General features: G+C 33.7%; 2 protein-coding genes across 3 annotated transcripts; one reads left to right on the top strand and one right to left on the bottom strand.

The window, feature by feature from the left end:
- The first annotated feature begins 9,007 nt into the window (after window positions 1-9,007).
- LOC102605434 (protein RETICULATA-RELATED 5, chloroplastic) lies at window positions 9,008-16,519 on the top strand. 2 transcript variants are annotated; one of them, XM_015311327.1, is made up of 8 exons: window positions 9,008-9,800; window positions 10,130-10,259; window positions 10,548-11,078; window positions 13,570-13,677; window positions 13,873-14,421; window positions 14,935-15,048; window positions 15,951-16,137; window positions 16,245-16,519. In XM_015311327.1, exons 1-7 carry the CDS (start codon window positions 9,136-9,138, stop codon window positions 16,095-16,097), a joined length of 2,244 nt encoding a protein of 747 aa, XP_015166813.1. In that variant the 5' UTR covers window positions 9,008-9,135; the 3' UTR covers window positions 16,098-16,137; window positions 16,245-16,519. The 2 variants fall into 2 exon arrangements, with proteins under 2 accessions (XP_015166813.1, XP_015166812.1); XM_015311326.1 differs by having other exon boundaries at window positions 15,951-16,519.
- A 141-nt stretch (window positions 16,520-16,660) lies between these two features.
- Window positions 16,661-18,525, bottom strand: LOC102605098 (arogenate dehydrogenase 1, chloroplastic-like). Its single transcript, XM_006353348.2, has 7 exons — window positions 18,216-18,525; window positions 17,968-18,136; window positions 17,731-17,886; window positions 17,528-17,610; window positions 17,373-17,442; window positions 17,135-17,209; window positions 16,661-17,041 (listed from the first exon to the last, which is right to left on the bottom strand). Exons 1-7 carry the CDS (start codon window positions 18,434-18,436, stop codon window positions 16,949-16,951), a joined length of 867 nt encoding a protein of 288 aa, XP_006353410.1. The 5' UTR covers window positions 18,437-18,525; the 3' UTR covers window positions 16,661-16,948.
- Window positions 18,526-19,119: the final 594 nt, after the last annotated feature.

The following is a 19,119-nucleotide window of genomic DNA, read 5'->3' as shown; positions in this document are numbered from 1 at the left end:
GATACCTCCTCATAGTCTATTGTCTTTCATACTCTGTACATTATTTTGTACTGACGCCCCATTGCCTTGGGGGCGCTGCATTCATGCATGCAGATCCTGATAGACGACTAAGTAGACTTCCTCAGCAGCAGGATTGAATTTTATCCGGTTAGCTAGCCCCTATCCTTCGGAGCTGCCAGAGTTGGGAGGTTTGTTACCTTTTGTTGCATATATCTTTATGGGTAGGCTGAGGCCCTATCCTGCTAATCTTTACTAATCTTAGAGGATTGTAGACTAGTGTGTGGGGTGTATAGCTACGTTATGGCCATATGTGTGGGGTTTATAGCTACGTTATAGCCATGCTGGCCTATGTTGTTGGTTTGCGGAAGCTTGTGAGCTGTTTGATGTATTGTATTGATATATACTTGCTTTTAATTTTGGTATAGATATCATGGTGGCCTCGACGGCCCAATCAGGACTTCTGTGCTAGTTGGCTGTTTATTTATATGATCTCCTGGGAGTAGCTGTTTCTTTTATAAATCAGTTGGTAGGGGCCTTGCCGGCTGATGACTTAGTTTTAAGCCGAGATATACTTGTTTGATTTCTTGATTGCGTGTGGCTGCCATGCGCTAGTAGCAAATGGTTCAGCAGAGTCGGCTCGGGCCTGAGTTTTGGCATTAGGAGCCAGTTGCGCCCTTAACTTTGGGGTGTGACAGTCACAGTCCAAAATGGCAACTTCAACCAATGCACTTAGTCATTTTGTTGTTATAAGGGTGCACAATCAAATATATTATCGTTTTATCAACTATCTATACATATATATATAAGATTTTTTAAAAAAGTTATTGGGTGCACGTGCATCCTCACGGGTGCATGTGGGTCCGCCTATGCATATGAACCAATATGAAATATGATTACGCCACATAACTTAATATATAATATTATATAACACTAATGATGTTGTCTGTGCTTCACACCGTTATGAAAGACGATAAGATATTAATATACATTTATTCAGATGTATAATTGATTTCATAGAGAAAAATATTTGGTAGTAGTTAAACGGCCTCCAATAAAGTCATAATTTACTCTTTTGAATCAAAAGTAATATAACTTACGACAATAAAAGTTTTATTTAAAATACAAAATAAAGAGAAATCATAAAGAGAACTACAAAAAAAAATATAACATTATTCTTACAATCTTAATCATTAAAAAATAAAAAATAATAATATGAAATTAATGCACAATCTTTCGAGCTCTTGTCGATATCCATTCCCACAAGCCAATCACAATTCAATAGCCTTCATTTATTCTTTAAGTCAAACTAAAACATGAATAAAATAAGTATAGAAAACATAACAATTTAAAAGGTCACTGTGATCATTTCTCTAAAATCTTACGATGCTTCTATTTGTAGGACTATAATATGAATAACAAAAAATGTAATGAATGTGACTATTGAATATTTTAGAGGTTATAATAATAAAAATTATGGGAGTAATGAAATAACGACCATGAAGATTTGCATTAAAGAATATGAAAGAACGTTAATTGAAATATTTAGTATTCTACGATAAAAAATAGAAAAAATTGTGTGTGTATATATATAAATATATATATTTATAAGAAAATAAATAGGATTCTTAGCCAAAGATTATAGTAATGATGAAAAACTCGAGACATTAGTAGTTTTAGACTTTTAGTGTTATTTAAAATTTGTATTGAAGGATTTGTAATTGAAAATTCACGGGGGAAAAAATTATATTTAGACATTTTTGAGGAAGTAAAAGGCCAAAAAAAAAAAAAGAGATAATTATGTCCAACATAGTCATAAGTTACTACTTTGAACCAAATTTTTTTATAAATTTACGACAACCAAAACTTTATATAAAATACAAAATAAAGAGATGAGAGAACTAAAATAGATAAATAATATCATTCTTATGAGGTAATCATTAAAACATTTTAAAAAATAATTAAGAAATCAATATACAATTTTCCGAGCTCTTGTTGATATCCACTTCCAAAAGCCACAATCACCATTCATCTTATTCTTTCAAGTCAAATCAAAGCATCAACATAATAAGCATTGAAAACATGACAACTTAAAATACTAATGTGCCCGTTACAACAAAGTTTTGCAATATCACTATTCATAGATTTATAAGACTATAATATAAAAATATCAAATAATATAATGAATATAACTATAAATTATTTTAGAGGTTATAGTAATAAAAAGTCACATGAGTAATGAAAATAAGCACCATTAAATTTTACATTAAAGAAAAATTGAAAAATGACTTTTTACCAATTAACTAATATAAAAGTGGAACATAATTTTTCTTCTTCTTAATCTCTTTTTATTAATTAAAATAGATCAATTGCCCAATACAAATTTTAAATTGATAATATAGATTATATATATAAAATTAAAGCAACTGCATTATTAATTTTTATGTAAATAATGATTAAAAAGGTTCTTAGTAAAATAGAAATATTTTTATTTTTTGTTTTTTTTTTGTTTTTAAGTTGAAGTAGGATAATTATTTAATAAATATATTTATCAACTTTTAAGTTAATATGAAAAAATAGTCAATGATAAGATAACACGGTGCTGCACAAATAAGATATGAGAAATTAGTCACCGAAAAAATGTGCGGTACTACGCAAATTAGATATGAAAAAATAGTAATTGAAAAGATACACGATTATCCAACTTTTGCTAACATAATTGTTGGCTAGACCGGGGAGGGGGGGCATATATGGATATATAATAGTTGTCCGCGGTAGCGGAAACTCTTTGATTCTCTACCAATATCATATATACTTTAATACCATGTGAAAAATATTTGAAATGAATATTATTGAATCGTGTATCTATATTATTATACATAGTACATATTTATAGACACTACAATACAATCCTTTATCAAGTAGGAAACTATATACTATTCTTATTCCTATTTCTATTCCAAGTAAGATTGTATATACTTATTCATATTCTAACAGTAAGTTCATGAGAAATAGAAACTACTTGTGACATTTAGAAACTTGTGAAATTCTTTGAAAAGGTATATAGTGCATATTCTAAAATCTTAAAATATAGTAACATATAATTTAACAAAATTTTTCTATTTTGTTACTACATAAAGTCACTTAATTTTATTCGATCCCTGGATGGTAAATTCTTTGAAAAGGTATATATTCTAAAATCTTGAAATATAGTAACATATAATTTAACAAAAATTTCTATTTTGTTACTACATAAAGTCACTTAATTTTAGGTAAAATTGTCTCTGAACTATGCAAAATAGACCACTTATATCTTCCGTTACATTTTGGGATAAAAAATGTCCTCCCGTTATCTCAAGAGACCACAAATATTTTCAAGAGTTAACACCAACCACATGGCAAGCCACGTGACACTAATTCCTTCACCTAAGCTTGCCCACTAAGATACTCACTCATTAATTATGACCCAATTTATAACCCAAATCCTAACCCATTCTTGCTAGACCCGACCCACCAAAATTAAGAGACAAACAGCATTTTTTCACCTCAGCTTTGTTGAGCTTGAGACGTCCTTTCTTAGCTTTGTCGTAGAAGCCCTCATTAGCTTCCATTGTGAATAATTTTCTTAAAATTGTTATGTTATTTTTGATAATTTTGAAGGTGATTATTGCATTGGCAACGGGTGCAATAGGGTCATCAACAGCCATAGCATACTTGGCTCACAGTGGAAAGTGGAAACCAAGATGCAAATTGGCAACGATTTGGTGATTTCTGTGAAAGGGCCTGTGGAGCAGTGGTGGCCGCCTTTGTCACGGTGTGTTGAATGGTGCTTGAGCTTAGCTTCTCTATTCTGGTTGCTTGGTAGGACTTTAACACATAAAACGTTGTGCATGATGGCTTCTACGACAAAGTTGAAGTGAAAAGATGATGTTTGCCTCTTAATTTTAGTTGATCGGGTTTAACAAGATTGGATTAGGATTTAGGTTATAAATTGGGTTAGAATTAATGAGTGGATATCCTAGTTGACAAGCTTAGGTGGAGGAATTAGTGCCACATGACTTACCATGTGGATGTTGTTAACTCTTGAGAGTATTTGTGATTTTTTGGAATAACATCGGGGGAATTTTTGATTCCAAATGAAACGAAGGATATAAGTGATCTATTTCACATAATTTAAGGGCAATTTTGACATTTTTCCATCAATATAATAAGTTTGTTGATTGTAAGAAAAAAATGCATGATATTTTTCTTTTTGCTTCCCTACTTAGGGTCTGTTTGGAAAACCACCTGATAATTGGAATTGGTGTAATTATTAGGGTAGTAATTACCAGTCTAGTAATTACACTGACCTGTTTGATTGACACAGTGTAATTACACTATAATTACACATGTCCTGTTTGGATGCCACAATGCAATTACACATGTTCTGTTTGGATGCACAATTGCAATAATAAAATTATATTAAATTTTAAAAATAAAAATCAATTATTTAAAATTTATACTAGATAAATAAGAAATGACATTAAATTAAATATTTAAGATATATATTCTTTTTTGAAAATATATTAATTAATAAACATATTTTCTTTAACTAATATTATGAAAAAATAATTGCTTTATATTTTTTCAAATTAATATATTTCAATTGAATTGATCGTAAAAACTAAAAGTATGAAGTTTTTACGAACATCGTGAAATGTATGTTTGATAAAAAGGTTAAGATATAAATAAAATGTCATAAATTATTAAATGTTTGACAAAAATATAATTTTTCAAGTCTAATTAAAAAATGGCGTGCAATGTGATCCAATATTACTAAAACAAATGAAACTGAAAATATAACATAAGTTATAAATTCAAAACAAAAACTTTAACATAATACTCTTATAGCAAATTTCAACATAACATGCATAAATATGATTTATTTTTATTTTTTTTCTTAAAAAAGAAAACGTAAGTCTATAACCTTACTTAACAATAAATTCTATTTTGATTTAAAAATTAAAATACTAATAAAATTATGCTAATGAGAAAATAAGCATGACATAAAGAAATATATAATACGAAAAAATTGCATAGAATCACGTAAAGTAAGGTTGAGAACAAGAAGAAAATGAAATTTAATCCTATAAAATAAAAAATAAACTTTTACAAATTTTTAGAATAATAAAAATATAAAAAGAACTTAAAATAATAGAAGTAAAAAAAATTAAATATTTTTATTAGTAGAGTGTAGTTACCCTTGCCAATTACACTAATTATCTGCTGACCAAGTAATTACCTGTCCAACCAAATAGGACAAATCATATTATTATACTTAATTACACCAAATCTAATTATCAGGGTGCCCTTTGCAAACATGCCCTAAGTGTTTGAAGCCTGCATTGAAACCCCAACTAAATTTAAATCGCGCATTATAAATCTAAGGCGGAATGACCTGGGAGACCCATATACTTGGCTCCTTTTGTCAGTTGGACCCTCCTACTTATCACTTTGTCAATCAAACCCTTAAACTCATCAAAACACAATATTTTAAACCCCTCTGACCATTGACCGAGCTTATGTGGCATTAATATTGGTGAGTTGGAAATATGCGTGATTACACGCGCTTGAAAGCGAGTTAAAACAATATTTTACTTTTAAAAAAATCAATTTAGCAAAATTTTTTTTTTAAAAATCATCTTCTTCAACCCTCCTTCACCCACACCTATCCTTTCTTCTTCTCCACCAGCCCTCTCTCCTCTACCCCTCACCACAGCCCTCACCTTTCTTCTTTCTCCAGCCCATTCTTCTTTCTCCACCCCCACATTCACTCTTCTCCGCCTCTTTCTTTTCTTTTTTTTATATACAAATCAGTAGCTTCAACTTCTTCTAAAATTTTCGTTTTTTAGGTTTGAAAAATATTAGTATCATTCTTTTATTAGATGGTTTCAACGAGGAGATGCAGATAATGTGAAGAATGATTGTGACTATTGAAAATTTTAAAACTCCATTGATAAGTTTGAAAAAGCTTAAAAAATAATAAATGGGTCTTGTGAATTTGTAAAATTACTTAAATTTTTTTATTGGGGTTCATTGAGTTTGTGTTGGTGAACTTGTAGTTGAATTTACAAGTTAAATCAAGAAGAATTTGATCTGATGGGTATGAATCTAGTGCTCAATTTGTGACCAAATATGAAGAAGATGACTATTTGAAAAGTTAAAGAAATTAAAAAATTGATTTATTTGATTTTTTAAATTTTTTTAGCACTTAATTTCGCATGTGGCACTAAAAATGATGTGGAATTTCACGTATAATCGCGTCCATTACACGCACTCTGACCGGAGGAGAAAAGGGTTTAAAATGTTGTTTTCTGATGGGTTTAAGGGTCTAGTTGGCAAAGTGATGAGTATGAGGATTCAACTGACAAAATTAGCCAAGTACAAGGGTCTTTCAGGTCATTCCGCCTAAATCTAATACTCTCTAACAAGTTTTTTCAGTCAAATAAGCTAAAGCGTAAACGGACTCATATATTGACTTTATCCTTTTTCCATAAAATATATCCCGTGGATCAATTGACACTCTTAAATATAAGGCTGGGCACCGGAACGGGTTGTACCGGTACCATTCCGGTCCGTTCCGGTACCATTCCGGTTCGTTCCGGTCCGGTAGTATTCGGGACGGGATGGGATACATTGAACCGGTACACGGAACGGAACGGTACCATGATTTGGTACCGGTATACCGGTACCGGTTCATCCCGGTTCGTTCCGGTTCCGTTCCGGTCCGGTCCGGTACCGGTCCGGTCCCGATAAATCATTTTTAATTAAAATAAAAATAATATTTTTTTCATTATTTACTTTTATTAGCATTTCTTTTTTGTTTATTTAATTTTTTAAAAATTACAAACTTAGTTATTTAACTTATAAGTTATAAGTATAACTTAATAACTTATAAACTTCAAAAGATTCAAATCTTTAAAACTTATAGCATAACTACATAAGCCCAAAATCTAAAAAAAAAACTTTATTAAACTTAACTTACAAACTTATATACGTAAAATTAAAAAAATAATCTTTAAAATAAACTTAAGTAAAATTATTATAAATTTTAAAACTTAAATACTATAAACTAATATAACTTAGAAAAATAAAAAAACAATTCGTATTTTCGTAATTCAAAATAACTCAAAAAATAAATAATTATTTTTTGAATAGCTATATGTGCCGTCCCGTTTATCCCATCCCGTTCCGTTCCGGTCCATTCCGGTCCGTCCCGGTTCTATCCCGGTATACAGTGGGACGGGACGGAACCGAGCCTCCATCCCGGTAGTTCCGGTCCGGTTCATCCCGGTACCGGTCAACAACCCAGTCAAACCGTCCCGTTCCGGTCCGGTTCCGGTTCGTTCCGGTCCGGTGGTCCCATTCCGGTCCGGTGCCCAGCCTTACTTAAATACACGTGGGTCACAAGAAATAATAATAAATTAATAATATAAAGATGACCACTTAAAAAGAACATTGTAAATCAAGTTGGCAAATACTGGTGACGTTTTAGTTCAAGGGCCACAAAATGAGTTAGTCCGTTACAGCCACTCGAATTGTGTATATCTGACAGGTAAGCAAAAGCCTTTAATATCCATCCAGAAATGGAGATAAAGAAATAAAAAAGGCCATATAATCAGAGCCAGAAAAAGACGACCCAAAATAAAGACTTTCAGAAGTACACGTAGGATGGAATATGTATCAAAACATCCAAAAATAATAATAATACGGTAATCTAAATAGCAAAAAAAATTGATCAGAAATTAAAAAATTTTATAATATTTTTTAAATTTTAAAATAAACTGATATTTTTAATATTTTTTAGTTAAAAAAGTAAAAATATTTAAAAAGATAAAATAACATAGGTAAAATATCATTCTGACCAAATTCTGACTAAATTTTCTGACCAAAAAGATTTTTTCAAAATAATAATATTATTTTCGAACATAAAAAAAACATCAATTCACCAACTAAAAAAATAAAATAAAAATTGGGCCATGTCCAAATTCTTGATTTTTTGCCACAACTTATTTTTTCCTGTGGTGCAGTACAACTAACATAGTACTGTACTAGCATTTTGTAAATGCATTATTGAGATAATTACATCAAAACTCCTCTAAATTATTCACATTTTATTAATTTCACAGTAAGATAATATATTTCAATTTAAGTGTTCTAATTTAATTGGGTATAAAGTTTAATAAATAAATAAAAAATATTAATTTTTTGTTATCTTTACATTAAAGATATGTGTAATTTTTAAAATTTTATGATTTTACACTTGTCATGTAAATATTGAAAAACAAAACTTAATTTAAAAGACACGCTAAGATAAGACACTTGAATTGAGACAAAGAAAGTAGATGTTTGGTCATAAAATTTAAGAGTATGATTTCATGTTTTGATTTCAAATCACTATTTTTTTAATGAAATTTTTATAAAATTTCAACTTCAACTTCGAATCATGATTTCAAATTCTAAGTTTTCTTCAAAAAAGTAAAATTTAAAGTTCCAACTTCTAGTTTCAAAATTTTAATTAGTTTTTTTTATCATTTTATTTTTACTTCACTATTATTTTGGGATTTTGAGTTTTAATTAATTTAACTTTTATTAGCAAAATATGTACAGATTTGAAGAAGAAGAAGAAGAGGAGAAAAAAAAAGAAAAAAAATAGTGTAAGATCACATAAATATTATTTTTGGCCTAATTGTTTAGCTCTATAAAGAGAGTGATGTCACTCATGTTACTTGGCAATGCAAAAGGGTTTAATTAGAAAATATTAAAATATAAGGGTAACAATAACACTATATAATTTAAATAGGAAACTAGTAAAATCTAAATATTTTAGAGAATTTCGTGGTATTAAATATATATTATTGGTATTATAAGTTAAGGACACATAAAATTTAACTGTAAATATTTTAGACAAATGAGATTTTCCGTCTCATTTTTTCTTATTTAATTGTTTATTTATCAAGATATAAAAGAAAGAAAATTGAAAAAAATAATGTTCAGAACAGTTTTAAAGGCTAAAAAGGATTGGTGATTTGGTGGGATTGCAGGGCGCTGACCATGTTGGATTGCCTCAGCTGATTTCTTAAAGCCTTCAACTGGAAAATGAAGGCCAACTCTGGCCGTTCTATCTCTTCTAAATCACTGCACTTATATGTTCCACCGGCAACTCTGCTCCGGCGAAAGTATTTAATCAGAAGAAGACTCAATTTCCCCCGCTGCTTGGTTCACGAGCATAGCCACGTCAGCTTTTCAGTTCGTTGTTCTCAGACCCCCGCCGACGGCATCGATAACTCCGACGAGCTAATTCTGAAGCAAAACTCCTCGACTACTAGGCGTAATGTACTCCTCATGCCTCTTCTCACCATCGGAGTTTGTGCTCTCCGTTCCGCAATTGCTAGAGCGGACGACAAACCACCGCCTGAGAGTACGCCGCAACCTCCGGTGACTACAGTGGAGGCTCCGCCGCCTGATCCGGTGGTTAAGGCGGAGGAAGTGATTAATTCAAGGATTTATGATGCGACGGTAATTGGAGAGCCTTTGGCTTTGGGGAAGGACAAGAAGAAAGTCTGGGAGAAGCTCATGAATGCTCGGGTCGTGTATTTAGGCGAAGCCGAGCAAGTGCCAACTCAAGATGATAAAGAAGTGGAGCTGGAGATCGTGAAGAATTTGAGGAAGAGATGCGCCGAAGCAGAGCGGTCGATTTCGTTGGCTCTAGAAGCATTTCCGTCTAATTTACAAGAACAACTAAATCAATACTTGGCAAAAAGGTTAGAATTCTCTTGAAGTATATCCAAAATTTGGTTATCCTAGTGTGTCTTCAGAATAAAATATCATGATGCTAGCAAAAACTGGTTTTACAGGTTTACATTTTGAAAAATGCGATTGGAACTGTCAGTTCTACTGTGTTTAGTTAGGGTAGATTTTCCTAAGAAGATTTAATGATGTTCATGACCTTTCATATGTGAAGTCGTGCAATAAATCTTGTTATCTAAGAGTTTGTTATTATGCATTTGTTACATCTAATGAAAGAGAAAATTAGTTGCATTGGAATTTTTGTATGAGACATATATCTGATGTTATGCACTTGATATTGCAGGATTGATGGAGAGAGTTTGAAATCTTATGTTGCACATTGGCCAACTCAATATTGGCATGATTATGAGCCCTTATTGACTTATTGTCGCGAAAATGGGGTTCGACTAGTTGCATGTGGTTTGCCTCTAGAGGTACTTATTATCTGTGTCTTCATCTGTTAGTTGACCGGCATGAGCTAGAGATATTTATGAATCCAGAGAATAAAGTAGCAAACAGTATTATCTATGCTCATTTTTATGCACTATGCTTGCAAGATAATTCAGCAGAAAAAAGATTGATTCCTTTTGTTACCATGGAACATCTCTTTATTCTATAAATTCCAATTCTTTTCACTGTCTTATAGTGCTGTGCATTGATCAAGTTCTAGCTTCATAAGTTAAGGATGAAAATGTTAATTTTTCTGGTTTCTTTTGGAATAGGTCCTACGAACAGTTCAAGCAGAAGGTATTCGGGGGCTTTCAAAAGCTGATCGTAAGAAATATGCTCCTCCAGCCGGTTCAGGTTTCATCTCAGGCTTTTCGTCTATGTCACGCAGATCATCTGTTGATGTAAATATGCTGAACCAGCCTACTCCTTTCGGACCAAGCTCATATCTCTCTGCACAAGCAAAAGTTGTTGAAGAGTACAACATGTCCCAGATAGTTTTAAAAGCAGTGATGGATGATGGGACGGCTGGGATGCTTGTAGTTGTCACAGGTGCTACCCATGTCATGTATGGATCAAGAGGGACTGGGGTGCCTGCTAGAATTTCAAGGAAGATACAAAAGAAAAATCAAATAGTCATACTACTTGACCCTGAAAGACAATGGCTAAGGAGGGAGGGAGAAGTTCCTGTTGCTGATTTCCTGTGGTACTCTGCAGCTAGACCTTGTAGCAGAAATTGTTTTGATCGTGCAGAAATTGCCCGTGTAATGAATGCTGCTGGCAGGAGACGAGATGCCTTACCTCAGGTTAGTTATTTATGCTTCGAGATGAAAGGTTTTAACTAACTCATCTTCTAAACTCCTACTTTGGCTGCAGTCGTACATATATATTGAATCATTCAAACAGATAGTCTCCTGCTAACTGAGTTTTTCAGGCTTTAAGTGTATGGATCTTGAAGTCATTAGATGGTTAATAACTAAAACATCAGTTATGTGTTACAAGATCTACAAGTGCCTCCTGCTGCCTGAGTTCTTCAGAAATCGTAGCTTGTGTTTACTAAATAAAGAGCTTGCTTCTTTACTCCACTAGTTTGTCAGAGGAGAATTGACCAAACCCAATAGAATACAGTACTTTTCAGTCAGAAGAAAAAATATTCAATTTGACCAAACCTTTTATAAATTTACAAAATTCTTAGTCCAAGACTTCCATACCGCATTGTAGAGAATACTTCTACTTGGAGATTTGTGAACGAGATAAACAATAAGACAAATGAGAGAACTTAGACAAATCACTCTAGTACAAGAAGTCTGCTGGTAGGTATTCCTCTAGGGGTATTAGCGTTTTTGCTTTTTGAAGAGACTTATATCTAATGAAGGACCTGAGATCATCTGGCTGTAGGGTCCTTCTCTCAGTTAGTAAACAGAGATGGGAATCTTAGGTCTACCTTTTCTTGATCTTGTTCAGCATAACTTTTCCTTCCTATCTCCGGCAATGACTTGTGTGGTATATTCAGTATGTGAAGGATATCCTATAATCTCAAACAGTGCTATATTCTATATATGAGGCATGTTCATGATTATGACCAGTTATTGAATTGAAAATTCTGCATCAGTTCATTCTGGCTATGTCCAATGCTCTCTCTTGGCTGCTTTATCAAATTACATAAGACTCAATCTAGCTTGTCTCGTCTCTGGTCCCATATGCATTTGGGTGTTTCTCACTTACCAAAATGAATTCCATTTGCAAATGGAGCTTTTAGTACTGTGGAGAAGTTGTTTTCTGATTGAGTTGTTACCCTTCCCTAGATATGCAATCACCATGTTTCTACTGAAGCACTATCTAGTTCCTCTCAAGTCTCATGTGTATCACATCTACTTTATTTTTTCATTTTTTTATGACGGTTGTGCTCGGGCCAGCTTGTGCACACCTCAATTATTCCACCGACCGAGTACCTGCTATTTCCCCACCAACACTGGTAATGGGTGAATCTGACTATCAAGAGTTCAAGACTAAGCATAGGAAAAACTAGCCTAGTGTTTTCTGTTTCTACTAGGATTTGAACCCTAATCTCCATGGTTTGCACCTCTCCATTGACCACTATGCCTCACCATTGCGTGCTCACGTCTACTTCACTTTTAGAACCATCTTTCCAAAAGGAATAACTTTCATATTACAACTCACTCATTGTATAATCAGAGTCCTGCACTGATGGCCTTTATATCATTTACCGCAAGGTTGACCCATGGATAGTGTGCTAAAGGTCCTCAGATGCAATTTCATTTGTTCTATCTGCTGTAGTGAACTGAATTTGATGTCTCTGTGTGTTTATTAGTAAGGTACTTTCTTTTCTCTGACAAGTCTTTCATACCTTCACATCAATGGTAAATTAGATTTCACAATTTTTTTCGGTGGAAAAGAATTGTTTGAAGTTACACATCATAAATTAAATAATTTCAGAAGTAAAGGGTTACAAGTTGCATAACTCAGTACCGGATGACCACTGTCCTGTATGCTGATTGCTGTTATCTGACCAATAAAGCGCAGCACCCTGTTACTTTCTTACACTATAATCAAGTTCCAGCTTGGATAGTGAAGTCTGTTTAACATTCTTTTGGGCCCCAAAAGCATCAGCGAAAAGGGGATTCCCCTATTAATTATTTATCAGTAAGTAAGAATTACACAGGTTGTCTTCCCAGATTTAAAATAACACATTTCATATTTGTAGAGAGTAATTGAGATAAAATTGAACAAAGCGGCACAAGGAACTGATTTATTGTGTAAAAGACTTCATTCTTAAAACATGTAATTTTCATTTGTATTTGAATCAAATTGCACTTTTTTATAACCAAAAAAATCCTCTGTTCTACTTTTCTCCACTCAAACACCGGACTTGGTTCATTAGTCCGGATTCAAACTCGTGACATGCCCTTACCACACATCCGTCTCTATATTTCTTTTCCGTTGTGCCAAGAGCTATAGCACTTTTTGGCAGGGTTTCAGTGAGATTGTATAGTCATGGATCCTGTAGCTACAATGCTAACATCTATGGGCTACACATTCATCTTCCTGTTTTCGTAGTGTCCCATCTGTTAGGGTTAATTGACATTTCATAGCAGAAAGTTCGAAGTTATTACTATCTTTGTCTTCAAATTTCAACTAAGATACACTGGTTGCAATTTGAGAGTATATGATACTGCAGCTGTTGGAAAATGATTACGTACTAGTAATTCTGCATATTATATTGAGTTGTACTCTGAGGAACTTGATCTCATTATACTAGCATCTTACCTTTTTCAGGACCTTCAAAATGGACTAGATCTTGGTGTGGTACCCCCGGAAGTGCTGCAGAACTTTTTTGATCTAGAGCAATATCCTTTCATTTCAGAGTTAACAGACCGCTTTCAGGTGTGCTATGACAAACATCTATTCTAAAACTACCTGTTCACCCGCAGAAGGAGAAAAGAGAATGAACAAAGAAAGAAAAAATAAATAATAAGAACATTAATTTTTTCTACTTTATCCTTTTGTTTTACGCTTGTACTGGTGTATAAAGAAAATGCTAAGTTGTTTGAAGTTGAAAAGAGGCTTGCTTTGATGCAGGGTTTTAGAGAGAGATTGTTGGCTGATCCTAAATTTCTACATCGATTAGCTATTGAAGAATCTATATCAATAACAACTACTCTGTTGGCACAGTATGAGAAGCGTAAAGAGAATTTTTTTGAGGAGATTGATTATGTTATTACAGACACTGTTAGGGGTATAGTTGTGGATTTTTTCACAGTGTGGCTTCCTGCTCCAACGATTTCTTTCTTGTCAGTTACTGATGATGTTGATGCACCTGAGAGCATCGGAGCATTGAAAGGTCTCCTGGGTTCCATCCCAGATAATGCTTTTCAGAAAAGTCTTGTTGGGAAGGACTGGGATGTGAGTCACAGAGTTGCCTCTGTGCTTGTTGGTGGCCTTAAATTGGCCGGTGTAGGATTTGTTTCTAGCATCGGGGCAGTGGCTTCATCAAATATCTTGTTTGCAATGCGCAAAGTATTAAATCCGACCTTTACTACTGTCCAGAAGAACAAGCGATCACCAATATTGAAAACGGCGCTTGTGTATTCATCATTTCTTGGTACATCTGCAAATCTGCGTTATCAGGTACATCATCATATACTTGACAGTTTAATCTTTCATATCATTTTGCTTTCAAATCCAAGATGCTGATTGTCTATTTTCATTGGATATCTTGGTTAAACATGGACTGTGCCAGTATATTTTTAAACAATATTTTAAAACCATCTTTAGCTCCTGCAATTTTAAGGATTTTTCTGTTTGATGTTCCTGCCATAATCATGAAAAATTGGAGATTGATTTTGCTGTCATTTTGTTTCAAAATTGACCCTTCATCATGGGTTTATATCCCTATCAAGTTTGAGAAAAAGCCCAAAATGGATTAACATTGAACTTGTTTTAATGCTTCCTGGAGCTTGTAGAAGTCTGATTATTAATCAAATTTGGTCCCTTCATCTTTACTATTGTAATATGTTTGACACGAGATTGAAACTTTATAGTAGCAGTTACTTTAGAAACACCTATATGACAATGATTTCCTTAACTTTCTATTGAGGTGTTTGAGGTTCAACTGAAAACAATAATTTTCATGAAATGCAGGTTATTGCAGGATTGGTTGAGCACCGGATTGCAGATAAATTTTCTGACCAAACATTACTTGTAAATATGCTATCTTTTGTTGTTCGAACGATCAACTCCTATTGGGGAACCCAGGTTAGATACGGTCTGAAATTCTTGAAGTTAAATCTTTTTTTCCTTTTCCTTTTTTTACTACTAATCTACCATAAACTTCTTTCGTGAGTATCCCAGTAAACAGTCATGTAGGTTAATGATAATGGAATCTAAAAGATTAGTCTTTGTGAGGGTCTTCTCAGGGCTCAGGGTAGTGCCTTATATTTCTTTATTTATTCTGTTCCTGAGGGCTAGCTGGTGCAAGGTTCGAAGCTTGGTAGAAAATGTGCCCGCCCCTTTACCGTTCTCTGCTTAAAACCTTCTATTTGGATTTCCTATCCTTTATTGCTTGATCTTCCGCTCTTTATATTTTGTCCCATCCTTGACCCAATTAACCTTCTTTCTCTAGCAAAAAGTTCTCTTAGAAGCATAGTAGGAGATACTGCTTTTCTTTCAAGAGAAGATCCATCTATCCTCATAGCAGCTCTGAAGTAAAGACACAATGAACAATAATGTCACCAAGCAAAACCAATTAGATTCAAAACACGGTAATGTACCCTATTAATCCAAGCAAGTCCTCCAATAATGAACTGAACAAATAGTCAAATACAGACACTAATTAAGGGACTAGACTGTAGCAACAGAATACACTTAAAAAGAGAGAGAAGGAGAGTGACCGAGAAGGACAGAGAAGGGGGAGAGGAAATCAGAAAGGGGATGAGAGGGACTAGAGAATTTCTCAATACCATTACTTGCCTAATTTCCCCCCTTATTCAATTAATCCCTCATAGCTCTTACCCTGGGCCTCACACATTATTTTCATACAAACTTGCCCTCCACCGTGGCCTCTTCTTTTACTAACCATTCATCCACCATCACCTTATTGTTGATAAGTAATTTTTCTCTTTGCTAATGATTAGTACTTCTGTATCTCTTCTTCGCAGCAATGGATTGACCTTGCACGGGTTACAGGATTGCAGGCTCGCAAGAGCGAGCAAGTTTCTGATCTTGCTCCAGATTCTGCAAATCCTACTGCAGTTGGTTGCAAAACTCCAGAAGATACCAATACTGATGAAATCAACAGTCAATAGTAACACTTCCACTTATCTTCTCTACTTTCTAGCATAACTTGTAAGCAGCAGTTTTGATTCTTTTGCTGTATATCATTCAATTTTTAGCCTGTCAATATACACAGTTTATAAATTTTGACACACGTCAAATAAATCTTTGTTATTCAGACACTTGGATCTACTTTGCCGAGAATAAAAGCAGACTTAAACTACATTGGAGCACTGTTTAACTATAACTGAATACAACATTGCACTGGATAGTGGATACTCCTCTTTACCCACTCAAAATTGACTTTAGTTGCACCTTTGTGTATCTTTTTAAGTGAAACTGTAAAAATTGCAATGAAATGTAGGAACGCATTGCAACAACAGTGAACGATGACATAAACTTTGTTCGTCTCAAGTGGCTGAATGCAAGGTATTTACCTTGCAAAACCTGAGAATCCTTAAAATGGTCATGGGGTTACAATCTCTCAAAGTCTATGGGGACGGCATTCAATAATATGACTGGTCAAAAAAGGAATACAAAAAAAAAAGAAAAAGAAAAAGGATGAAAACATAGATGCCGTTCACTTTAGAGTAAATTGTCAAAATTAATTAATTTCTCGGTATCATCTTAATGATATGTTGAACAACAAAAAATCATCTTAATAATAAATGATACAAGCAATGGAACACTTTTATTGTCGACTCTTAACAGCGTCCTTTTCATTTTTAGAGCTAATTGTCTAGAACCCTAGATTGATTCCTCGTGATGTGTCTTGGTAAAAGTTGCAACCAAATTATCATCTTACAGAATACAAACTATGAAATATTACAAGACCAAGAAAGTGAGTATGAAGTTCCCATTCATTAGTATTCTTCAGCATTTGTTAGAACTTCGATATGATAGGATCCTGCAGCTCCTTCGATCTCTCTTGAAGTTTCTCTTTAGTTTTCTCCAATGCTACTTCTAAATTTTTCATCTGCACGTCATTCTGTGGTCAGTTTTTCTTCTCCTTTAATCATACCAAGAAATTATGATTCAGTTGCAGAATACGAAAAGAGCATTACTATACCTGTTGCCTGGCAAACCTATTGTGGATGAATAGCCCACTGAACAGATCAAAACTATCTTTAACTGCGCTCTCCTTCTGCATGTTGTCCAATTTCAGTGTAATAATAAAAAATCAGAGATCCCAGAAGTTGAAAATTTACTCCAGAGGATAAATGTGCAGCAGGGCATATGCATAATCTTCTACAAGTGCAATCAACCAAAATAAATAAATCTCTAAGGAGTCAATGTTGCATAATTACCACTTGAACAAGTTTCTGAAATCCCTTTGTGTCTATTGGCGTGGGTTCAACCTCCATTTCCGACAAGATCCTGTCAAGTGAAGAAGATTAATACTGTAGCAGATTGATTTAGTTCTTCTGTAACTTGTGGCTAACGAGCAGGTGACACAAATTACCTGCCGATTGTGTGAGTAAGAAATTGGCTTTGAGCAGCTAATCTATCATGCTCTTCACAAGTCATTTCCAGCATTTTGCAACCCTGCAAAAGAGGATCAGTGCATTTCTCAGTTGGGGGTTCTGGATCTTTCCAGTCAAATTGGAATCATTATGAGAAAGCAATAAAATTGAGGAAGACATATGATCTGCAGTACTTCCTTACCTCACTTGAGAAGATGTGCAGAAAACTAGAACACAGGGGTTGATCTCTAATTCGAACCATGTCGTACATAAAAGTCAAGTCTGTCCATCCATCCTTACCACTTTCTGGTCCAAACATTGGGTGTGTACACAGCAAGTCACACTCTTCGGGCATTATCTTTCAAAGTTCAAACACATGGGTATTGTTAGACAAAATATGGAAAACCTTTGATGAAACACTAGTGTGAAAATTGCATACTCGCAAAAGGACATCTTTTGGGTGTTCTTTAACAGAGAGCACATCAACGAAAAGTGTAGGCCGCTTCAGACAATTGAATGGTATGGACTCCACAACTCGTGATAGAGACAGGATGGACGTGCTTATCATTATAACTTCATTATCCGATTCTAGAAATGCACCCATATCCCTGCGCGCAATCAATCAATAATAACTGGTAAATTTATTCATTCTCTTGTACCATCAAAAAGTTGTCTATATATCCATACCTGAAGAACAAGATGCCCAAATTTGTGCAGAGCTCTGAATAATCTGATCTTGAAGTTACTCTGATAAAATGGCCTTGTTTCATCATAGTTTTGGCCAGAAACTGGGCGAAAGGACCAAATCCAATTATGCCGATTCGTAAAGTTTTTGGTTGAGAAGAAGAAGAAGACGACGACGACATGGATGCGAGGGAGAAGATGTAGCTGATGTGTGGTATTGTCATACCTTACGTCGGACGCGTCCTTTTATACCGAAAAAAAAAGAAAGAAGGAGAAACGGTCTCAAGACGGACGAGCAGACGCGGGAAGGCAACTAAAAGTCAAAAACGGAAGCGACTAAAGTTCGCTTTTATCATTAGTCGCTAACAAAACTATTTTTGGACAATTACAAGTTAAAAACTCTTCTCGCTATAATACTACGCGTCGTTTGATAACTGGTTAGAAAAAATATTATTTATCTATTAGATTATGCATAAGTAATTACTTTTTTTAATATTGGATTAGAATTATATATAAAAGTAATATGATGTTTTGTTTATAATTTAGATATTTGTATAATTAATATATACATAAATTATAAGTTATGAAGAAATTTAAATACAATTTTATGCGGGATAGAAGATTGAATAATTAAACTCAACATAAAATAATATAAAAATTTCTTATAACTAGTTCATTGATGTGTTGTCATTTAGTGGATAAAGGTTAACGACTTTATTGACAAAAATAATTGCGTGACCATATAGTTATCTATATTGTATCGAAAGTATGAAGCTTCTTAAAAATAGGGATAAGGGTCTGAAAAATATTTCAATTTTGATCGAATTTGCTGTTACGATATTAAACTTTCATGATGACCTATTACCTCCCTAGACTATTTAATACCGTATTTTATACATATATATTT

This window comes from Solanum tuberosum, unplaced genomic scaffold (genome assembly GCF_000226075.1).
Source record: "Solanum tuberosum cultivar DM 1-3 516 R44 unplaced genomic scaffold, SolTub_3.0 scf00156, whole genome shotgun sequence".
Lineage (NCBI taxonomy): Eukaryota > Viridiplantae > Streptophyta > Magnoliopsida > Solanales > Solanaceae > Solanum > Solanum tuberosum.
The sequence above is the reverse complement of the archived record's forward strand: the minus strand, read 5'-3'. Positions and strand labels throughout refer to the sequence as shown.

Coding starts and splice junctions, on each gene's coding strand:
- LOC102605434 (XM_015311327.1), top strand. CDS start 9,136: ATGAAGGCCAACTCTGGCCGTTCTATCTCTTCTAAATCACTGCACTTA. Junction 9,801..10,129: donor AATCAATACTTGGCAAAAAG/GTTAGAATTCTC, acceptor TTGATATTGCAG/GATTGATGGAGAGAGTTTGA. Junction 15,049..15,950: donor ACTCCTATTGGGGAACCCAG/GTTAGATACGGT, acceptor TCTTCTTCGCAG/CAATGGATTGACCTTGCACG.
- LOC102605098 (XM_006353348.2), bottom strand. CDS start 18,436: ATGACAATACCACACATCAGCTACATCTTCTCCCTCGCATCCATGTCG. Junction 18,137..18,215: donor TTGGGCATCTTGTTCTTCAG/GTATGGATATAT, acceptor GATTGCGCGCAG/GGATATGGGTGCATTTCTAG. Junction 17,887..17,967: donor CAAAAGATGTCCTTTTGCGA/GTATGCAATTTT, acceptor GAACTTTGAAAG/ATAATGCCCGAAGAGTGTGA.